General features: G+C 54.3%; 2 protein-coding genes across 2 annotated transcripts; both read right to left on the bottom strand.

Moving 5' to 3' along the window:
- Positions 1 to 3,058: 3,058 nt before the first annotated feature.
- On the bottom strand, positions 3,059 to 3,513 carry CGGC5_v001931 (uncharacterized protein; the record flags this gene model as incomplete). Its single annotated transcript, XM_066150899.1, has 3 exons — positions 3,059 to 3,177; positions 3,266 to 3,342; positions 3,401 to 3,513. 3 exons carry the CDS (start codon positions 3,511 to 3,513, stop codon positions 3,059 to 3,061), a joined length of 309 nt encoding a protein of 102 aa, XP_066009680.1.
- Positions 3,514 to 7,231: 3,718 nt separating this feature from the next.
- CGGC5_v001930 (uncharacterized protein) lies at positions 7,232 to 7,556 on the bottom strand (the record flags this gene model as incomplete). Its single annotated transcript, XM_066150898.1, has 2 exons — positions 7,232 to 7,393; positions 7,482 to 7,556. The coding sequence occupies 2 exons, from the start codon at positions 7,554 to 7,556 to the stop codon at positions 7,232 to 7,234; spliced, it is 237 nt and encodes a 78-aa protein (XP_066009782.1).
- Positions 7,557 to 22,104: the final 14,548 nt, after the last annotated feature.

Genomic DNA, 22,104 nt, shown 5'->3' with positions numbered 1-22,104 from the left:
GGGAGTTGCCGCTCCTCGTGGAACAGCACCCCAAACCACCAGCCGGCCCAGCGGTAGACAGGCCTGAGGACGTTGTTGCCAATCCTGCTGAACGCAAGGGAAAGGAATAGCCATGGTCGATTGCCAATGGTCTGGTGGGCGGTGTGGGACTGCACTGCGACCGTATGAGCTGAGTCCGGCGAGCAGCGAGATGTGATGTGAGATTCAATCCACTTTGACCTGCATCTCATGGGTGGTCACGTCTCATGGAAGAAACAGAGAAGAATTGGCAATGGAAGCACTGGGGCGCTCAACTGGAGCGGAGCACTGCTGCTGGAACCCCCCCTCGCACAGCAAGGCAAGTGTGAATATCGGATCCGGTGTGTATTGGTTGGGTCGTGCTCTGGCCGGGCGGGCACCGCACCTGCCTGCAAAGTACCACGTACCTACCCAGGATGGAGAGAGAGAGATGGAGATGCGCGCAGAACCACACTGATGCGGCACTGTGCGTGTTCGTTGGGATACCCATCAGCAGGTGTCAGTGAAGTGGTGGTGGAAGGCAGCTGCCTTCATCCTGTCTCTCTGAGTCTGCCCCTCGGTCTCTCTCTCTCTCCCCTCGAATGGAAGGCGCTCGACCAGGGAGGTACGAAATGGGCCCTTGTTCTTTCCCTTGAGTGTCTCCATCCAGTCGTGGGTGTTGCTGGGATATGAAAGTGGGGCGGGAGAGCCCAGGCCCCAGAGAACAGAGATCTGCGTCTTTTTTGGCGCTAGCCTGTTCAATGATGAGGTGGGATGCCTGTCGCCGACCCACTCTCTTTTTTCCCATTGCATCGGCGAACCAGCTGTAGCAATGCAAGGTGAAGACTGATGATCCCCTGCACCTTGCCTCGTCTTGGCTTCGAGTCTTGGGAGGGGGGTTTGATGTGCCGATTCTTCCATCCGTCACTGGCCACTGAGAGCAGAAGCCCATGTCGATCGTCGAGATGCTCGGTTGCCATTGCATTGGCAGTTGCAGTTGCAGGACCAGGAGTACTGCGTAGCAGCTTCAAGCCCCCAAACTTCAAGCATCGACGCACTATCACCACCAATCACCACTTGCACGCCCAACCTGTCTGTCTGCAAGGCCGACGACGACAAGCCGAGGAGCCCCAGGGCTAGGGAAACTAGGTCCCAGGTTGCAGGTGAGGCCTGTCTTGCGCGCGTGGGGTGTACCTTATTCGTACGTGCATGCTGCTGACTACTTACAACTCTTCCCTAGGCCAGCAAGCCGACTAGTTCCTCGCCTTGTGCAAGTCCCAAATACCGTCGTGCAGCTGTCAGTGATCACCATCATTCAGTCGGAACAGTCAACGCCAACATCGGGACCGTCTCGGCGCGGCAGTCAAGGAATGCCAATTGCCATTGGCACTTCCGGATTACGGTACCTGCCCATCCAAAAGCACTGCCCCGTGTCTCGAAACCCCCGTCGATCCCGAGTCCTCTTCCGACGACAGCCACAACAACGTCAAGAGACAAGAAACAAAGAAGCAAATCCCGCCTCTTCTCATGGTGCCGGCCAAGGGGGGTAACACAGCAAAGAGGGACTTGCCGTGTGGTGCCCGCGATCTAGACTCCCCGAGTGTGGGACCCTGACTCGGGCGGAGTCGAAGGAATGCTTGCGCTGGAGTCGATCCCAGTGGACCAAAAGAGCATAGGCTCCTCGGGGACTTCTGAGCCCGCGCGTTGAGCACAACACTAGCTCCGACGGGCGTGACGAACGGGGCTCTGCTACCAAAATATTCTCCGCCCGCGACAGAGATTGTACGACGCGATACAACGAGTGGGTTCCAGTGGGCTATGGTCTGTGTTTTGTGCTGTGGGCTTTGACCTTTTGTCCATGTCCTTTGGACCGCGACAGACACTCCGACCCGTGTCTCCTTGTCTGCTTTGTACGAATGCTATGGCATCATACTTGGGGGCTTGTCATCGCCTTCGAGACGACATCTACCAGACAACCGAAGCGGTGCCGCCGATTGCGATACGAGGACCACGCAAAACACGAGATGCCCTACTACGACTCGACGCAGGGGCGTTTATCAAGCCTTTGGGGATCTTGCTGGCGTCTCGAAGGTTAATTTGGCCCAGGGCTTGGGATCAAACGGTGGTCTAAACTCTCTGACCTTGAGATCGCCCTGCCACTACGATGTTTAGGGGTTCGCCGGTTTCCTAACCACATACACTTGTTCTGTTCTGTCTCTAGGTGGACCTAAAACATTCGTTTCCTGAGCTGCGACGACAGACGGAGTCAAGACAAGAATAGCCACTCATGGGACGAAAGCCCTCTCCTCCTCTAACCGTCTTTGCTTCCCGTCCCCCTCGACAATTATCGGATGGTTCAACGCCCGTGTGGCGGAGTGTTCGATGTCAAGACAACCGGGAGGCCACAGGAAGAGAACAGAAGCTGGCCGTTCATCGCCAACAGTCCTAGGTGCAGACTTACCTACGAATACCCATACTACGACCCCTCCCTTTCTGAGAGCACATATTGCGCTGTCACATCTCCGAGATGAAGATGAGGATGGGTAAGGACAGACCTGAGCAGACCACCCATCGTTGGGGACTCCTACGCGACTTGAGTCTTGTCGAAGGCTGCTTTTCCCCTGAAAGTGTAGGGAACCAAGATGTCTCTGCACGTGTCTCCTGACACTGTCTGATGTTGTGCTTGTCCCTGTCACCCACAAGAGGTTCGGGGCCTACCTTAGCGTTTCCCCCGCAAGTTCGACTTGTCAAACGAATACTCGAGCTAGGGGCGGGCGCGAGCGCAGACAGGGACACTGACGCCGGCTCGTCTTATCTTGTCTCGAGTTTGTCATTGCCGCTTACCACCACTATCAACGTCGAGACGCGACGCGCCGCTCTCTCTGACGCACAGGCTACTGGGACATCACAAATGACTAGATATGAAGGACCGCCGTTGCCTGAGCTCGCAATTAAGAGAGGAGTTGCGTGTCCAGCAGTAGTGGCAAGGGGGTGGTCAAGTTGCCTTACCCTGCCTCGCACAGGACCGAACGTTACCGTGCCTCTAATGATTACAGAGATCTTAGAGTGTCGATCTTGTAGGGAACGACTGCAGTTGCGAGCGCGTAATTGCAATCGATTTGCCGAAAGCCGTGGAGTGCTCGCTTCGAATCTCGATGGGAGCTGCTGCGGCGTACCGACCTGGAAGAAATCGTATCTCAACAAGATACATAGGTGCACACGGGGATTCGAAGGCGCTGAGCATCTGTGCTGTACCGTCTGTACCAACCACAGGTAGAAATCTTGACGGCGGAATGCCAGGAGGTTGACACCCTGTTGTCTCCAATTTGGTTGACGGTGGGTTTCCTGGAGAGCATCAGAATTCAGAAAATAGCCTCGGGGATGAGAAATGGGCGGGACTAACTGGAAGAGGCTGTAGCGGCATCCGCTCCTTCGATTTTTAAATGGGATTTCCTCCTGTTCCCTGTCGTCGGGCACCTCGACTACGGCGGACGGGCCACACCTCCACGTCGACATGTCCCAGCTGAGATCTGCCGGGGGCGGATTTACTAGGAATACCGAGCCAGACGCGAGGCCGGGGGCCGGGGGCCGGGGGCCGGGGACCCAAGATCAAACCCGAAGGTCGAAGGTGTGGCTCAGGGTGGCCAAAGGTGATGGTGAGAATGGTAGGGGTAGGGCCCAAAGTTCTAGGCAGCTTCACTTGGGTTCCTTGCAACTTAAGTCGAGGTCGAAGCTAGGAAGATGCTCCAGCGCCCAGCTCTGCCCTGCGTTACCAACGTCCCCTTCTCCTACTGGCGTGCTGGCCCAGGTGCTCAGGTCCAATGCTGTGCCGCCCGGATCCGCTAAGGATAGCACTTCTCTTGCAAGTGTCTCTCTTTGTATTTGTCGCAACCATATTTCCCAAGCCTGATCAGCGAACACCTAGCAATTTGCTATTCACTGGTGCTTCAGAGAAATTCCAGAGGGCTGGAGCGCTGCGATGGCCAGGGGGGGAGGAGGGGAGGTGTTCTTTCTTTTGCGTACCCCTCGCTTAATTGTGACAGCCTGCAACCCTGCCCGACGATGGCTGCTCCGCTCAGGCTAATTTGCCCTGCGAGGGTGGGCTGCGGGCACTTCTGGGTTCCGCAATGCAGATGCATGCGGAGTTGCGAATCGACACGGGTATTCAATGGCGGGCTCTCTCGCTCAGTCATATCAGACACGCGCGCGCACTGGGTCCCGCGAAAATTTGGATTGCGCTCGAGAGCCGAGGCAAACAGGGAGGGAGTGTCCGAGAGTGATGAGGGACGATCGAACACCTTGCCTGGTAAATGACATTGGAATCGGCGGCCATCGGCGACGGCGACGCGATAGCGACGTTGACGGTGACGGTGACGGTGAAGGTGGACGAAGCGAAGACAAGGCAGTGGCACGACCGCCGGAAAGGGCCGCTGAGCATCTGCGAGCCACCTAGGCCAGCTCTCAGCCGACCAGCAACCAACCTTGGGGGATTGTATCGAGAGCGAAGTACTGTACTCCGTGCTCTGGTTCAAAAGTACCTGCGGCAGCACCGGGGCAAAAGTCCTGGCACATGGCCAGGCCGCCGTCTAACGATGTCGTCCGCGCCCTTTGCTTCGCAATGCGTCTGTACCACTACCTGAGTACAAGTACTGCAGAAGCAGGCAGTGGCGTACGGAGTACCTTTCATCCTCCCTTGGGTGGGCTGCGGCGCGGTGTCCCTTCCTCAGCTGGACATTGTCGGAGAAGGTGCAAGCACGGAGCACGATGCGGACTTGTACGGCCGCTTCCGCCTGCTATGCTGGACTGTCGATGCCGATGGGAAGCATGTCTTTTCTCTCTCGGCGTTCAAATGGCAGGACCTCGGTGAAATTCCGCCACGACGACTGCAATTTTTTTCTCTCCTCTGTTCAATCCCGCACTGGTTGCCACATTAGAACATGGAGCCTCAATCCGCCACCTGCCATCGCGCAGCCCGCATGCGTGTCAATGTGGCCTGTCGAGCCGTGTCGAGCCGAGTCTGACTGATATTGCAAATGTGTCGGCCGTGTTGGACAACTCCCTGCTTGATGGGACCGTACCCTGTTCTCACCGCTCAAGTTCACGGCCGAGTCGGTCGGTGTCCGACAGCTTACGATGCGATTCCCCCGGAGCCCTGCAAGCATTTGCATGCGTCACATCTACGCTCCACGGCCCGCAGTCCACGGCGAACGGGCACGCTGATGCCCAGATGGCGGCGGCCGCCGCCGCTGCTCCTCTCCTACTGCTCCCACCTTCCGACACCCCTCACAGTCTACAGGCGACAGCCTCGTCGAAGCAGTGTGGTCGGTCGTCCGAGTACCGACAACGACGGCTTTCTAGCCTGGTTCAGGCCTCAGCACGAGGTACTGCATATGAGCCAAAGCCAATGCCAGGAACCGCCTCCAACGTGCCTTAGGGCTATCCGAATAGTTCAGGACCAATCTACGGCTATTCTCGAACAAACTAAGCAAGTCCCGACACCCTGGTTTGGGGGTTCACCAAGAAACGCAGCCCGCTGCTAGAGTGATCTGTCGCGAAGGTTAGGGCGTCGACAGATCTCAAGCGACCCAAGCCGCTGGGAATCGACTAAACAAGCGTTAATGCCCCGGAGGGGCACAGTGTCTGGTCTTGTCTTTCAGTTGGCCGCCTCCGAGGAACCCAAACCAACACACGCACACACAGAAGAGCAGTGCCATGCAAACGGGCGAACACCTTATCCCGACTTGACCTCGCACCTACAGGCCTGGCTGGCTGGCTGTTCATCTACCGCCGGTCCATCCTTGAGACGAGTAGCGCCGCCATCGCCAATTGTTTGTTCCAACGACAGCCCTCCATACCCAACACCTTGGGCAGTCGCACCACCACACATCAAACCCTGAATGACAAGGACGCTAGTCCGTTCAGTCACTCATCCTGAAGGATTTGGGGGCAGACAAGCCACGAGAAGCATGCCTTGGCATGGCCGGCGGCTAGCATCCCGACAACACACGAACATCAAGCTCAACACCGTCATGCTACAGGCTACTCCGTCCTCGACGAAGACGTGCCACACCGACCTGCAAACCCGCGCTGCTGTCGGTAACGACTCGCCTGGTCGGCTTCAGCCACCTACAACACTGCAACACCAACGACTGGCCAAACAAAATGTCTTGTACTAGTACACACACACCTTTACGGGCACCCGTGCGAGCACACCACAAACGACAAGTGATTGTCAATGAGCAGCAGGCCCCCGCCAATCTTGCTTCCCGCTTCCAGCCGTCACCATTTCAACGGTCACTGGTATCACATCACCCTCACGTCGTCCCATGTTCATGTCATTCTCATTAATCCTCCCTCAGTTGGTGGTGCCGCCATCGACTAGGGCGAAGCAACTTTCGGCCAATGCACACTCCCAACGACCTGCTGCAGCCGGCCATGAACCTCATGTCCCTCCAAATTCCGCCGATTTCATCTTCTTGCATCGGTCACCCATCCATGAATTCGAAAAATCGAGTTGTCGCTCCGAATGCGGCACTGCATTGCCGTCATTGGCCGAGCGGCCCAGCATTGGCAAATATTGTGACTCCCTCTTGTTGCCCGTGTACATTGCACACCGATACGAATGGCGGCGGCAACACACGAAATTTTGACAGGATAGGACCGCATTAGGCCACGAATCCCAGGGAACGAGGAACACGAGAAAGGATTGAGATTGCGCGGATACCTCGGAACGACAAGCAAGACACGGTCATCAGACCCAAAGTTTCTGACCGCATTACCCATGCGATGATTCCATTGCCTGAAGCCTGCAGCAGTTGAGCAGCGACGACGGCAGCCTTTCTGCCCTTTGCCTACGGGTACTATCCATGCCATTGAGTGCTGGTTGGCCACCTTCATTGCCGCCCTTTTGTCACTCGCCATGTCGTCGCCTCCGTCGCCGGCGGCCTGCCAGACACCCCTGCTGCGTGTCTTGGCCTTGACATGCTGGCTCGTACTCTACGCACCGCCCAGCACAAAGTACCGGCCAGACCAGCGCTGAAAAATGCAGTCGTGGCCCTCCTCTCCGGCCCAGTGGATGACCGAGCGCTGTCACTGACAGGCTCAGGCTTGACCTGACCTGACCAGACTAGACCAGGTCGCGAGACACCATTTTATCGAAGTCCTCTGGGGCCTGTCTACCCCTCCTCACATCACCTAGGATTTTGTTCGCACGTCCCTTTTCGAGTTCGAAATGCTACCTCACCACAACATTCCACGTGCAGGCTAAAACTTTGTGCGCCCGATGTCTGCGGTCCGGCCATACTGCCTCACGTGGAGTATCCACTGATGTGCAGACCATGCCGTTCAGCGCAACGGACCACGGTCCAATCCACGCACCAAGGACAGTGGCTTGACCCTGTGCAACAATCGTATGAGCACGGCGAACCGTCTAGCCGTCAAGCCAGCCGTGGCAGCTGGGCGAATTGGCCGAGGAAGATACAGACCGAATCGGAACTTGGATCGTCAATAAGGCGGTCTGTTGGAATCGTCCAAACGTTGCACAAGGACCGACGACGCATCTCGCGAATCGACCACAACACTCATCAAAAACAGCCGGCTCAGGGCAGACGCTACCACGGCCTGCCATGCCGAGTTCGTTGCAGCGGAAGTTGGAGGTGCTTGGTGTCTATCAGACAGGGTCATGCTCGCTCTTGGTTTCGCAGCCGCAGGGTAAGATTTTATGCTTCCCTGCTCTTTCAATCACTTGCCATCGCACACTGGACTGTCAATGTCAACCATCTGACATCTGTCTACAAGTACACCCTTTAACCTTTAATATGTTATCAATGCTTCACCTTTCCTCAGCTGCTCTCGCGTCTGCCGTACCCTGCCACGTCGCCGTGCCCCTCACTTTCGCGACATGGCTGTCCCTCTTCTAATTCTTCGTCGCAGGACTTCCCAGCCAATATCGCAAGACTTCTTCGGTAGCAAGGATTTTTGCACATTTTCTGGGCCCACCATAAGATGAAAACCGGGGTCACTTTCGGCTGCTCTCTGCATTTCGGGAGGTCTCTCGCCTCTTGTCATTTGATGCCCAAGGGAAAGGGTGGGATTTTGAGTTTTTCGTGAGGCTGGAACCAATCTTGCAGGACGCACCATCATCCGCACAGGTCACGTTTTCCTCTCACACCAGGTTTCTCGCTGGTTCCAGGCCGGGCCTTCTAAGGAAGGCACGACAACGCTATTCGACCGATTACGACCTTGATTTCAGACTCTCGTTTTCTAGCCATGGCCGTCGCCGTGTTTGGCTTTCAGCATCAAGTTGCGTGTCGTTCAACCGCTTCCTCACGGCAAAGCAGGAAAGAGCATTTGCACTGACTCGTCCAACGGCATGGCAGCGCAAGCTTCATGCACATTGACAGCCATGCAACAGCCAAGGTCGTCTGCCATGTATCTTGCTGCTCCTTCGAAAAAGACATTCCTTTAGGCTGGGCAACTGAATCATCTTGAGGATCGCCGCCGTAATGAGCAGGTGCCGACAACCACTTTCGGGAAGGCTAGAAAGCAAGTTTCAAGGCTTGTCTGAGACATATGTTCCTGACTATTCCCAATACCTCGAGGCGTATGTGCGGCTAAGACGAAGGGGATGCTTCAGGCGCCGCTAATGCCCATGGAATCATTTGCCAAGCTCCAGGAACCAAACCGGAAAGACGTCTTTATCGAGGTATTCGACCGTCAACAAGTGATCCCCCGCTGGTAAGATGCTCTAGCCGACGCGTCTCACATGTCTCTGGGAATTTTACAAGACAAGGCAAGCCCGGCCCATCAGGGACATTATGCAACTATGGCATATGGTACCCCTGGTGGATGAAGTCATGAGGCCATCAGGCGGTCAGTCCTGCTGCTGTGGTCCTCGATGAACAAGCATCCTTCAGGGGGGTCTGGCGAGCCCAGCAAGTGTCAAGCAAAGTACGGCCAATTTTAAGCCCCCAACGGACAAGAGCAACGATACCCCTGCTCCCGCTAGCGTGAGCTGATGCAGTCGCAGCGGCAGACAGTGTTCACATTGTTGGGCTTCGCACTGTAATTGAAATGGGACAGAGGTGCATGCCCTTATGTAACGGACATGGGCGAGGAGCCACGGAAAGCGGCTTATTTTCACTCATCGCCAGTTGGCTAGAGGTTGCGCACATCCACTGCGGCAACAGACGACCGCGAAAAGCGGCACCTGCACCCAAGCCAAGCAGAAACGCGTAGGCGGTATGCGTACGGAATTGCAGCGGGCGATGGACTGTTCAACATCGTTCTCGGATCTTCCTCCTGTGGATGACAACAGTTGGCGGTGAGCAAGACGACACAGAAAAATAACAATGGCGTTCGTACCTGCAAGAGATGACTTACAACTGGACCGCCATGAGGCCTGGCTAGCTGCATGCTCCAGGCTGCAGCGCGCGCTGCAAAGCCGGTGCACCTATCACGATTGCTTCGCTGATTGATCCGGGTCGGCAACGACGGACGGCCAATATCGGAGATGCCACACTCCGAGAGCCACGGCAGCGGAGTACCCAAGTGGAGGTACGAGGAGGCAAAGAGCAAAGTTGAGCGGCGGGAGTGGGAAAGTCGATTTCCCATGTCCCCCAACTACGAATACAGCGGCGTGGGCCAATTTTGCTGCTGACGCCGGCTCATGAAGATCGTCCTCTGCCTGGGGCCCACCGCTCAGCTGTGCCCTCCATCAACCTGCTATGTCGCATACAGCCTGATCTCCCGCATGATGGGATACAGACAGGGCCATCGCGATACCATACAACCCCTCTGCCCCGACGGTCTGACCCCTCGAACCCCCAGAAGGTGATCGATAGTGGCTCAGGTAAGGCGGTCTTTCTAACCCTCGGCTACCCGCTTTTGGATCATCCGCCTCGTCCTACGCAGTACGTACGGACACAACCTTCACATTCACACTGCATTCCTAGGTATCATCGCGCAAACTCCAAGAGAGGAGCCAACTCCTTTCCGCTATCCGGTCGACTCTGGGCAAGCGGGCCACTAACAACCGCACCCCCACAAACTCACTATTCCCTGCATAGCCCTTTCGCTTCGCTGCTAGCGCGGTGTGCAAAGTGTACGCAAGAATGATTACAAACTACAGAGTACAGGACTAGGCGCTCTGACTGCCAAACGATGCGTGCGGCAAAGAAAGAACACCACCTAGGACTCCCGACAGCTGGGAAGCTGACGAAAGCCGACTAGCTTGATGATCCGCCGCGATGGTAGACCCTATCTGGCGATCATTCGGTCTGCAGGAGACTTGAGCAGAAGAATTCTAGGGCTTCACAGAAACAGCCTCAATTGCTTCTTCGAAAGGCTTGAGTCAACGACAGTTGAAGCTCATCCAGTAGACCATATGGACCATTCGCCTCGCCACTGTTGCAACGCAAATCACTGCAACCGCGCAATCCTCTCAACGCCTCCGGTGAGGTGTTGTAGGTTGAAAATCAAGAGAAAATGACTCGTGTCTGTTCATCGATAATTTGGAGGAGCGCATGCGCTTCCGTATTTTCAGGGATATTTTGCCCTGTCGATCGCCTTGCTTGCTTGTCATTGATCGACCTCGGCGCTCCACACATCCACCCTTGAGCGCGAGAGGCCGAGCGGTGGGCAATGTTGATCTCTGAAGAAACTTGCAGCTCGGTTGAAAGCCCCGAAAAGCACAATGATTGTCATGTGTGATCGAGCATCAATTTCTGCTGCTGCCAAGTCCAGCAACAGGTGGACGATTGCCCGCAACATTTCGGTTCATGACGGCCAGTCTTCGTCCAGAGGATGGTTGGCACACCGAACGCAATCGGGTAGCGGCAAACTGACTTCATCCAATCAGCGTCATCAATCATCGAGCGACTCGAGTTGGTGCACATGACAAACTCCTGCTGCGGGCGACTTATCATCCCAGAGAATGTCAGCCTTGGCCTTATTATTCGTACTACTCTAGAAATCCAACGCCTGCAGAGCCACTTGTCTAAGCTGACGGGCTGGTCAATCACATCTGAGCTCACAAGGCTATTGGGCCCCAGGCTGCTTGTCACCTATCTTAAGGACAATGGATCTAGTTATAGGTTCGGCCTTTTGTCTCTCTGTGTGTGAGGCACTTGGCCTGCGGCTACCGCTGAGATGTCTTCAACGGTGGTTATCAATTGGCAGCGACGCTCGCGAGTTTGCATCATGGTCCAGCCATCATAGCCCGAGACACCTTGAGGGAAGAAGTTTTCATGGTGAGGGGCTTGCGCATTGAAACTTGCTCATTAAGCATGCAGGAATATCTTCATCTCGAGTGCAGTGGTTGGCAATTGCAGACTCCTGGCAAGGTTCTCCCCGTCCTTTCGTCTCCCCGCTTCCCGTGGCTGCTGTCGCGACTGCTCATCGCGGCCAACGATCACCATGCAAGGCAACGCAAATCATAGTTCTTGCCCGAGGCCACCAACCCCGGAGTATCTGCTTATTATGACATCGATCATGCCTGTGCACAAAGCTCGAACAAGTCTGTTCTATGCCAAACCGCGCGTACGGCGTCGTGGTGCAAAGAACTGCGACACTGTCGGCAGGATTCATATCGGATGAAGGTTCCATCCCCACAGCACTCCCCCTTTTCAGTCGCATTTTCTTCTCTCCTCTATGCTGCGGTCAAGTCTCATGTCATGGATGTGTGCGTCTGCACAATGATCATCCCCCTCAGGGCGACGCAAGCACCATCCATCTTGGGCCTACCCCTGAGTGGTTGGCATCCAAGCACGATCGAGACGCAGTCACAATCACATACGAGCATCATGTTTGCATCCAGTGAAACTGCTTGGATGTTTTTGAAGCTACCAAGGAGAGTCATTCGTCCCAACAGGGACCCAAACTAAGCAGCGAACATTGTCCGTGCTGATGAAAGCCTCAGCTTCATCCCTGTTTCCATCTGCCTTGCGTCGCACACAGTCTTTGTCTTCACCGCCGTTGGGACCAAAGTCCGCACGACTAAGAGCTCTGCAGAACAGACTTTGCCTCGAACAGGAAAGCGCCTACCAGATATCAGAAGAGATTGGTACGGAGCAGTCTCATGGCCTGCGCGCGGTCATGAGAGCTAGTTGCTGCTCCATGGGCTGACCAACTACACCCATCCGACGATGCGGCGAGATCAGAAAAGTCACTGAGGTGGCATCCGGCCGTTCTAGCTGTCGCTCCCGTACCTAGATGTGTATCCATTGAAAGCTCCCGTCAACCATGGGTAGGCCGTCCCACATGGTCAAGCTCGATGCGAAGCCTCTCGACATAGCCGGCTTCTTTGTCTGTAGCGTCTCCAACGAGGAATAGCGGCGGATCATTCTTAGGGCAGCGTTGCAGTTGCAACCAAGTGCTTCCGTTAGTCTCTGCACAAGAGAAGCACCTCTGGTGCAACTAATCACCAGCCTACGCTAAAGATGCATCGGTCAGGTCGTGAGCCGAACTGACGATGCCATGGAGACGCCAGCGCATGAGAGAACCCTAACCCCGTCAAGGCACTAGCGGCTCCTGGTGACGACGGCATCACCACTTCGTGGCCTTCTAATTGAACCCCTTTTTTCGCTCCCGATGACGGTGTTGACGCCGTCGGAAAATCACGCGCGCAAAGGCCAAGCAAGTTCTGGCCCGCCTGGTTCGACAGGGTTGAGGCAACGCCAACTACGAATTTCTCCGATCAGCCGGCGTCTTTCAGTTCCTGTCGACAAGTGGGCAGGGCGCCATCGTGGCCTAGCTTTCAATCGCGGGCGTCTGCGTATCGGTCAGCAAATGCAATGAAGCGGAAACACGTTTGCGTTGGAAATGGCCTTAGTCGCCATATGGCTAAAACACTGAGCCATTTTATCCGCCGTTGGACAGCTGTTTGTTCTGTGGCTCGTGAAACCTGGGGGGACTGCGACTAGCCCACGTTTCCTCGAGAGAAGGCCGAGACCCTGAACCAGCCGTATCCTTAGCAGGTTGCGGACAGGAATTGGGGAGTCGACTTCAGCAATTGGGCTTGCTATCGGCATGGCTGCCGCGTTACATGTCGCGTTAATTGGCCTCTGATATGCCAGCACGCGGTAGTCGCGAACAGAGCATTACCGAACGGCACGTCATCCAACCTACTGGTGCTAGAACCATGGCCTCCCTCCAGCTTTGCGTGCCTGAACAACAGGGGACTGCCCGGTACGCGCAGTCATTTCAATTATATTACGCCGGGCCAGAACACGAGAGGGGTTTCGACAAGAAAGAAAAACCGAGCGTTGAAAGAGATTGAGTCTGTCGCAAAGTGCGCCTGGTTCGACGCAAGAATCAATCAATTCGCAAAACACGTATGATGTCGTCAAAAAAAGGGGATTTGGCTGCATATCCCCGGGTGGGCTATTGTGGGCCGTGGCCGTCTCGACCAACCGGGATTGTGCAGATCCTTGTGAACATCATCCGTCGACCGGGACACCACGTTGTCGGTTCTGTCTCGCCCTCGACGCCGCTCCCTTCGCTGCTCCAGGAACCTGGGTCTGGGTTACACACCTGATGCAATCCTTTCTTTTCCTCCTCTTGGCCTTCGTGCGTACCAAAGTTGCACAAAGACAACGCCAAAGAGTGTAACATGGCGCCTCAATAGCTCGTCCTGCCACTTGGGACGGCATTTTGGGGGGTTCGACGAGAGGAGGAGGGGCGGGGGCTAAGCCACGAGAGGAGGGGAACCAGAATGCTTCTCCTCCTTTGACTTCGGCATGCCCTGCTACGAGAGGGGCTCAAACTGTAAACATCGGATTACGGCAAAAAGTGCCTGTACTAGCAAGCCAACGAGGACGCATCACGTCCCAGGCAGTCGGTCGCGGTGCTGCTCTGGAGAATCGGGGAAGTTCCATGCCATGTCTTCAAAAAGGTAAAAATAAAAGATAAACCGGACGATACAGGCACATATTGGTCGATGCCACCCGATATCACTCGATACAATCTGTGCCCAAGAGGCTATCAGCTCTCCTGATATCACATCTTAGCACTCTCTTTCGCCTGATAATCGGGCATACTACGGTTGTACGTCAACTCGAGTCGCAATTCCTACCCTGCACTTTGCCACTCTGCACCCTGCTTACGCGCCAAGTTACGAACTCTACCCGACTTCCAAAGCATTATCTCCCAGCTCCCCGACATAGTTTTGCTCACGCCGCCACAGACGTAAACATGCCTTCATCAAGTTAGGGATTCTTCAACATAGGTCAAAGACTTGCCCTCACTCGCGCTGGCGGCCCACGGCAGCACTAACCAGCGCACTAAGCCGCTTGCTTACAAGCCCGCCTGCTGAGGTCCCCGATGTCACGTTAATTACACACTCAAGGTGATGATGAGCTTGGCCATACTGTATCGGGACTACTGGCGGGTCTCTTCCAAAATCTCGTCAATGTTCATCCAGCGGCTCTTCCAGGCCGGGACGGGAAGACCAACGCAAGCAATTGAACCAGAGACACAACGAGCCGGAATGCTTTGTGAGAGGTGTCAAGATGCGGTCACTACTCGCGAATTCATCCCTACCGTAATTGGGACAGTCACGGGTATGCGCAATCTGTCAGCGAGGTCTGAGGCCGCGCCCACCTCATCTCCCTTCAAGCATACGCGTCCAATCATTGCAGATATTCCAAGACAAAGACTCGAATAAAGTTTCCCACCCGTGGGCCTTTTGCACTTCCACCGCACCCAACGTCCGTACCGCTCCCAATTTGGACGAAACTGGGGACGATTCTCACAGGATGGCAGTCGAGAGCAAAATCTCAAATCCCACACCCATCGTTGCTTGCTATCCGAAGTTACTCTCTGCCTTCCTCCCGCTTGTCCGCCAACGAACCTGCCAGCGGAAAGTCCGAGCTCAAGAGTCCGAGTGTGGCTCCAAGATGGCGCCCTCGCTTCTCACGTTTGGTGCTCGGGAAAGGGTGTCTCTTTGTTCTCGACCTTCCCCGGCTTCAATTCTCAAACGACTTCCACAACAGAGAGAGCGCGCCACAAGGCGCTTCTTCAACAGCTCAAGCAATTCTGCAAGCCATCGAGGTTAACTGACTCGTGGGGGGAGAAACGGCATGCCGTCGTCTCTCGCTCCCGTTCTACTCGGCACAAGGATCCTAGAGATATCGTGTCTGTTCTCCTTGGGAACTGATCCATGCCGTTTCTGAGACGGCACAGCCGTTCATCCAAACGCGGCAACAGCGGAGAGGAGGAGCAAGTCACTATGTCAATGCAATAGCACCGAGGAAATATGGCCCCCAGAGTACTGTACACGCGGAGAGGAGCCACACCACGCATGTCGAGCCGCGTCTAGGCCCTCTACCCACTCGGCCTAATTCACACAACCAAGGATAATTAACCCGAAAACTTGTCAATTTCCCCCAGTGTCGCAGGTGGCGCATATCAATGATTCGTGACCTGCTGCATCCGCATCTCCGTGTACGGTGTGGGTCATTTCAATTATGAAGACCTACCGCGTCTTGTTGGAGGATAGATTGAGTCCGGCGGCGGGAGAGAGGTGGACAAGGTAAGGGGGCCACGGAAGCATCAGCGAAGAGAGATGGTATCCGTGGGCAGGGTCCTTTCTCGGCCCCCTACTCCTGTTGCCATCGCGCTCTCTCATGGATGGATGGCCCACTACCTACTCTTCCCCGCCCCGCTACCTTAGGCCGAAGATCTTTGCTCACTTGGCCGGAGGCTATCCGAGGGCACCCGGTGGCAGTGCGAACGAACGCTGATCACCCTCGAGGGGAACTGCTCTCCTCCGCGCAATTCCCTCTGCTCTCACCCATGGCTTCCCCTCCTCATCTGATACGCTCTGCATGCGCTGCCGCATACGATACGACAATTGGCTGGAATAGACTACCTACCACCTGCCATAATTTTGCCTCCCCCGTGACATGGGCGTGTGTCAAAGGGACCTTTGGAATCATTGCCGTTGTGGGAGGGAAGGAAGGAGGCCAGGTGTGGCGGCAACGCGGATGCGAAGAGGCGTTCGCGCGCGGACGGGCGTTGAAGCAAGCCTCATTCTTCATCTACTTGACCAATTTGAAAGAATAGAGGGTACAGAGGGGAAGAGGATCTTTTGCAACGAGGATCAATGACAAATAACCTCCAACCTCATCTTAGTCCTGCCTCTCTTCCGAGTGTCTACGGATAGCCGGCCACAACGGGGAGGCTTGTTTTCGCCCTCGTTCGCTGGAGTTCTCCGGAGTCGACTCCGTAGTCAACGGATCGTAGCAGAAAGGACCCCAACGCTATCGTGAACCCCTCCGTCAAGCGGGTTTGGCTTGCTTCGAGGTTCTCTTGTCCGCCGGCGGCATCGTCGTCTCAATTATTCTCCTTCCTTGTCCGTTCTTTTCGGACACGCTGCCAACGCTCGCACACCCGTCGACGGTGTTGCTGCCGGCGCTGATGATTGTCAAACTGGCGCTGGTTGGCGTCTTTGCGTGCCGATGCCCGGGGCTTGTGGCTAATCCTTTCGACCCTTTGCTTGTCCTCCTTTCAAAAACGCGACTTCCTAGCGCTGCCTGGTGGCGGCCAAGGTAGACGTGTCTATCGGGCGATTGTAGCGTCCTCCTTTTCGTGATTTTCCTCTTGAATAGAGCAAGCCATGCTTCCTCAGCGATGAGGGAAGCAAGAGAAACGAGACGGCGTGATGATTTAGTGAGCGCCCCTATTTCGAGACGGCGCCGCGTTTACTTCGCTCTTTCACTCCTTCACCCCCTTTTTTTTCTCCTCCCCCCGCCGCCGACGACGGACACTAGAGGATAGAGGTGTGTGTGTGGAAGTGTAAGAAAGTCGGAAACTCTGTTTTTGCCATCTTTTTTTAGTCTATGGGGTGAAGAAATCACGTACAGCACGTCGCGTGCTGGACCAAGAGGATGCCCGTGGAGGAAAACACGACGGCGTCATGCGGTAAGACTGGCGGAGAGACAGAAACACACACCCACGGCATGGCTATCGTGAATTGGCACAGGATGCGGCTAGGCGCGCCATGGGCTTCTCTCCGGGGCGCCAAGGGGGCGTGTATTTTTCAAGGCAGAGAGAAAGAGAGAGAGAGAGAGAAAGGCTGGATGAAGTGTGTGGATGGGACACGACACGAAACGACACGATACACAATAACACACGATACACGCACGACGCGCGTAGGATTCATGCCGCCCCCGTCTGTTCAATATTCGCGCTCTGGCGTTGCGGTTCGTGTCATCTGGTGTTCTTTTCCCTCGAAGGAGGTCGGGAGAGGCGGGAAGAGCGGCGGCCTCTAGACCTGATCACACTTTCTTCCCACATTATCGCATTTGCGCATCACGGACGCGAGAGTCCGAGGGGCGCGGGTGAGGGAAAAAAAAGAGATGGAGGAGGTGTCACGGGCTTATTTTTTTTTACTGGCGGCGGCGGTACACGTAGCTTGCTGCCTTCCTGCCGTGCCTTAGCCACTGAGTTGTGCCCGGACTGGTGATCCGCTGGCTGTCGTCTTGAGTAGGGTGATCACACTGCTGCAGAGGCAGACGTTTAGGTGCAGATGTCCGCGGGGCGGGCACCACGTCGGACGGCTGGGGCTGGGCTGGGTGCTCGTGCTGTGCATACGGCGGCCTCGAGCAGAATGTGACGGGTGACCGGGGCCCCTTTCGTCCAGTTGTGTGAGGGAGGATCGTCCAGTGCAAGTTGTTGCCGCGACCTGCGCAGAGAGGGAGGAACTCTCGGGGCCAGAGGTGCTGCTGCTGATGCTGGATTGTAGACTGGGAAAAGTTGGGTAGCTTGAGCGCATCGTACTTGCCGTTGCACGGGGATTTTGAATGCAATTGGCGATGAATTGGTTGGCGCAGCCAGCCCCCCTGTGAAGGCAGCGAAGCAGCCCCTTCCAACCTCTGTAATGTTGATATTGAACTTTGAAGCCAGAGAAACACAGATGCAGACAGACAGACACAGAGACAGAGATCTCACGTCAAGATCCTGTGGTGGAGGAGGACCCTGATTGACGCCGTCAACGACCCAGGCGAGGGAGTGGCGTTCGACCGTCTTGGTGGTCGATGAAGCCCGCTCGAACCTGGTGTTGGACAGGTTCTTCGTTCAGTGTCCGGTCTTTGGTGCCGTCGCTGAGCTACGGACGGCGTAGTTTGGGGGCAGATTTGACAGGTTTGACGGGCATCTTGAGGCTTGTGGGTATCGTGGCAGATATTCTACCGAACGCGTCGATAGAGGACGCGGAAAGATTGTTTAATCGTAGAGAGTAAACAGTGACTGCCAACAAAGATTCAATTGAGTTGAGGCAGTGTGTGATTTGGACGATTGTGTGTTTAAGAAGGGGGTTCAGGGGTGAAAGCCAGGCTGGATCTGAAGGACGCAGGTCGCGCTGGTGAGGCTTTTTGGTGATGCGAGGCCTGCTTGGCGTGTATCGCTACGCTCTGGTTCACGGGGAGATTGAAATATGGCTTCGCAGCAACGAAAACTAGAACGCGCAATCATTCGTATCTTTCCTTTTGCAACTGTGATAGTCGACATCGGGTCAGGGGTTGGGCAGAGGACGACGATGATGGGCCATGACGGCGAACCCAGTCTTTGCGCGGTCTGAAGATATCGATGCTGCCCTTTTCGAGGTGTGGTTCGACCTCATCTGACTATTTTGCTGACGGGAAGAAGAAGAGGAAGCGACAAACCGTTCGGTCAGGGGCGCGCGTACGACGATGCCCGTGACCGGTTGGTTGTCTTCGCAAACACAATGACCTCAGAACATGACTCTTTTCCTCCCTGTCGAATGATTTTTGAGTGTGCTGTGTCAGGTTAACTTCCCATGATGGCCTTCACGAAGAACAGAGCCTTCGTAGGATCAAGAGAAGTCTCGGCGATGATAGCTTGATGTTCCAAGAGACAGTAACATGCGTCAGTCTCGGCTGCTGTGGGATCCCATTGTTACTTCGTCGATACAAACTGTTCTGGGTTTACGTCTTACCAAGATGCATGGGAGAGGAGAGACATGAGAGTGACGTAACTGGAGTGGAAGAAGTAGGGTTTATGACCAAGGCTGGCAGTGTGCGAAGATGTCAGCGGCATCAAGATTACTGGCCAGGATGCTCCTGAAACGAAGGGGATGAGTGCTTCATATCTACGCTGAGATTGGGTAAATATTGAGATAATGTCGAAAACAACGCAAAGAGGACGCACTCAGTCTAGCATTCAAAATCGGCAAGTGACACCGATGGATAAGAATCAGACAGATGAGGATGGCATTCGATGCCGATCAAAAGAAGTCAGTAGCTGTTGGAAAGCATCTCTTCGATACAACCTGGGTTTTGAAGAAGACTGCTAAGGAGACGACCTACTCAATATGCTATTGTCTGCAAGCTTCACCCTAGAGTTGAAGAACATTATCCGTTCACAGGAGTTATTGATACTGGGTGAACGCAGAAGAACAAACCACAAGCGCTTGAGTGACATTGCGGTCCATGCATGTCTTGCATGAAGGACTTGTGATGCATCTAGAGGAGAGGGTTGATGACGGTAAGTACTCGCCTTTGATTCATGACGTCGAGGCACCATGACAAGGTCTGCTATGGATTCGTCGTTCGTCTCTTTACGCAATGTTTCTCGGCATGATGGTGCCTGTTTTTGGGCTGTAGGTCTGACTTATTCGAGCCATAGTTTGGTTTGAGGGACCTCGTCGGCTCCTCTGTCGCAAGATTATACTACCACATGAAGAAGAATACACATTGGTGGTAGGCAGTCTTTAAAGAGAATTCGTTCTACGATTTTCTAAGACGAACCCGACTGTGTCTGAAATATTCCAACCCTTGGAAATGAGAACTTGCGTTCCGTTAATTTTGCTTGCGGCCTCGGCTCCGTAATACCATCGAGGACTGTCTTAATATATGAATGAGCAGGACATCGAATTGTGAAGGGACTTGCGCTGGCTATCGTTGGCGTTATAGACTGGGCGTGGGGTTGCTGCCGAATGCGAGACCACTAAAGTCTATAATGTGGTACGAGAATCAGCTTGAGAAACTCCTAAGAGGACTCATTGATTCTGTTACCCAGCGTTATCTCGCTCGTATTCCCCCTGATGGGGGGAAATAATAGGGCTCAAACCTTGCCATCAAGCCGCAATTAACTTCGACGAGGCGTGGAAGACGAAGCTAAGGCCTCGAGAATGGTTGACGTAGGCTTTCCTTGAAAGCAACAGTTACTTTCAACTTTGTCTCGTGATAACGTGACGTCCCTCGCCCAGACTGGCCTTGATGGGGTATTGGTGCTGGATACGGGAGGGTTGAAGTGTGCAGCACAGCTTCTACGACACCGTCGCGGTTCTTTCAACATCTCTGGCAGGGCCTCTATGTGATGATGACATTAAAGATCGTCCAGACGGGTACAACCGCAGTCAATTGGCCGTGTGCGAACATTTCAAATGCTGTCTCCTACTCAAATATATGTTGGGAGCAGCGCCTTTCTCGCCTCACTGAAGGCAGAGGGGAGTTAATGGGAGGGGAGTTAATGGCGGTTACAGCTAAGGAAGGTGTCCATATAATGAACATATAAGTCAAGAACTCGTGGTAGCAATCAAGTGGTCAACTTGATCGTCCGGTCCGTTGCCGAATATGATGCTAAAGCTGATATGCTGGGATATCGGTATCGAGGCTCAGGCATCGCGGTCACCTTGCTTGTTGTGTTCATATGTCTAGCGGTGTATTCCGACCACTTACACCTCAGATATAGACGAAGAAGCCAACTGATACCCAACTTATTTATGGACGACAGATATGGTCGTGGGAATGATGTGGCAAACTATCTCTGCTGTCGCGGCTTAAAGGACCTGAGTGATCTCTTCATCACAGGACGGCAGAGGATGAGAATCTAACAGAACTCCGCGGCACTGAGCCCATAGTTTGAAATACGGGCAGTAACGGACTTTCATTTCTACAAGAAGGCCGGCCTTGATTGTAGAAGTTTACCATCTAGGAATAAGGGCTTGCTATGCTGTTTACCCATTACCTCTGGTAGGGCAATCTTAAGGTGGACTTCAGCTTCCCTGGGAGGATTAGATGTCTGATGATACGTTAGAAAATGGAGTGATTCTTTCACACACAACAATCAAACAAAGTGGCCGGTCCGATCAACTTATCCCTTGCACAACTTTGTGAGACTGAGTCGTCAAAGATCCAATACTATCCAATGATCTTATCGCGGCTTGCCTTCGGTTCAAGCCCGAGTATTTAGTCAATTCATAGACATAGTGCAACGTTCGCCCTCAACAGAAAGAAATGGTTCGCATGCTAGAAAATTTCGGGAGCGCATTCTGTTGGTAAGGCAGACAGGCCAAGTCGACATTGAAGCGGGGATTTTACATATTTCCCCATTAGTGGTGCAAAGCACTTTCTCTCCATTGCCATCAACGACGCCACGTCGCAAGGAGAAGTCCAAATAAAGCCCCACGTAGAGACCCATAAGAGAACGACAAACTTGGTCTTGATGAGAAGCTGAAGCGTGTTCATCGAAGCCGAAGTTGGCGTCGCCTTCGTCGCTCTCTTTTTCGAGATGGAGGGGTTTCTCTGTGATGCTTGTGGGAGACCAGTTGTCTAATCACAGTATTTGTGGTTCGACGTCCTCGATGCTGGGAAGGCTATGGCGCAATCTGAAGTCTTGGATGTCAGAGATGGGCTGTAGCGGAGTCAAGTCGTAATATAGAGGCTCGTGGGTTTGTCGACTGATTTCCGGGGACTTCAGGCTGACGCATCGCATTCCACGAAAAATGGGTGCGTGGTAGTCTTGTTGTCCTTCATTTGTTGGTGATTTCAGTCTTCTAAGCGGAATAGTCCGTCGGTCACCTGATAGAAAAAACTGCGTTACAATAAGATTTCATCACAGAGAGTTAGTTGAGGATGTGATCTTCAAGAATGTTTTCGTGCTCATTTTCAGCCACGCCAAAAAGACGAAGTCCATTGGGTTGGGCTTCGTTTTGGGTTCGTCTTTGTTTTCTGAATAAACTTCATTACCTTAAATATCCTTCGCCCAGTTTCAAAGATACGAAATCTCGGCCCTGACGTTTATTGCTAGCTTGACTCAAACTTGCTTTCACTCTCTCTTGCCCATTCCATGTCGTGCAGCAGCTCT

The sequence above is a fragment of the Colletotrichum fructicola genome (assembly GCF_000319635.2).
Source record: "Colletotrichum fructicola Nara gc5 chromosome Unknown KSG_Nara_v1_contig01, whole genome shotgun sequence".
In the NCBI taxonomy this organism is placed as follows: Eukaryota; Fungi; Ascomycota; class Sordariomycetes; order Glomerellales; family Glomerellaceae; genus Colletotrichum; species Colletotrichum fructicola.
The sequence above is the reverse complement of the archived record's forward strand: the minus strand, read 5'-3'. Positions and strand labels throughout refer to the sequence as shown.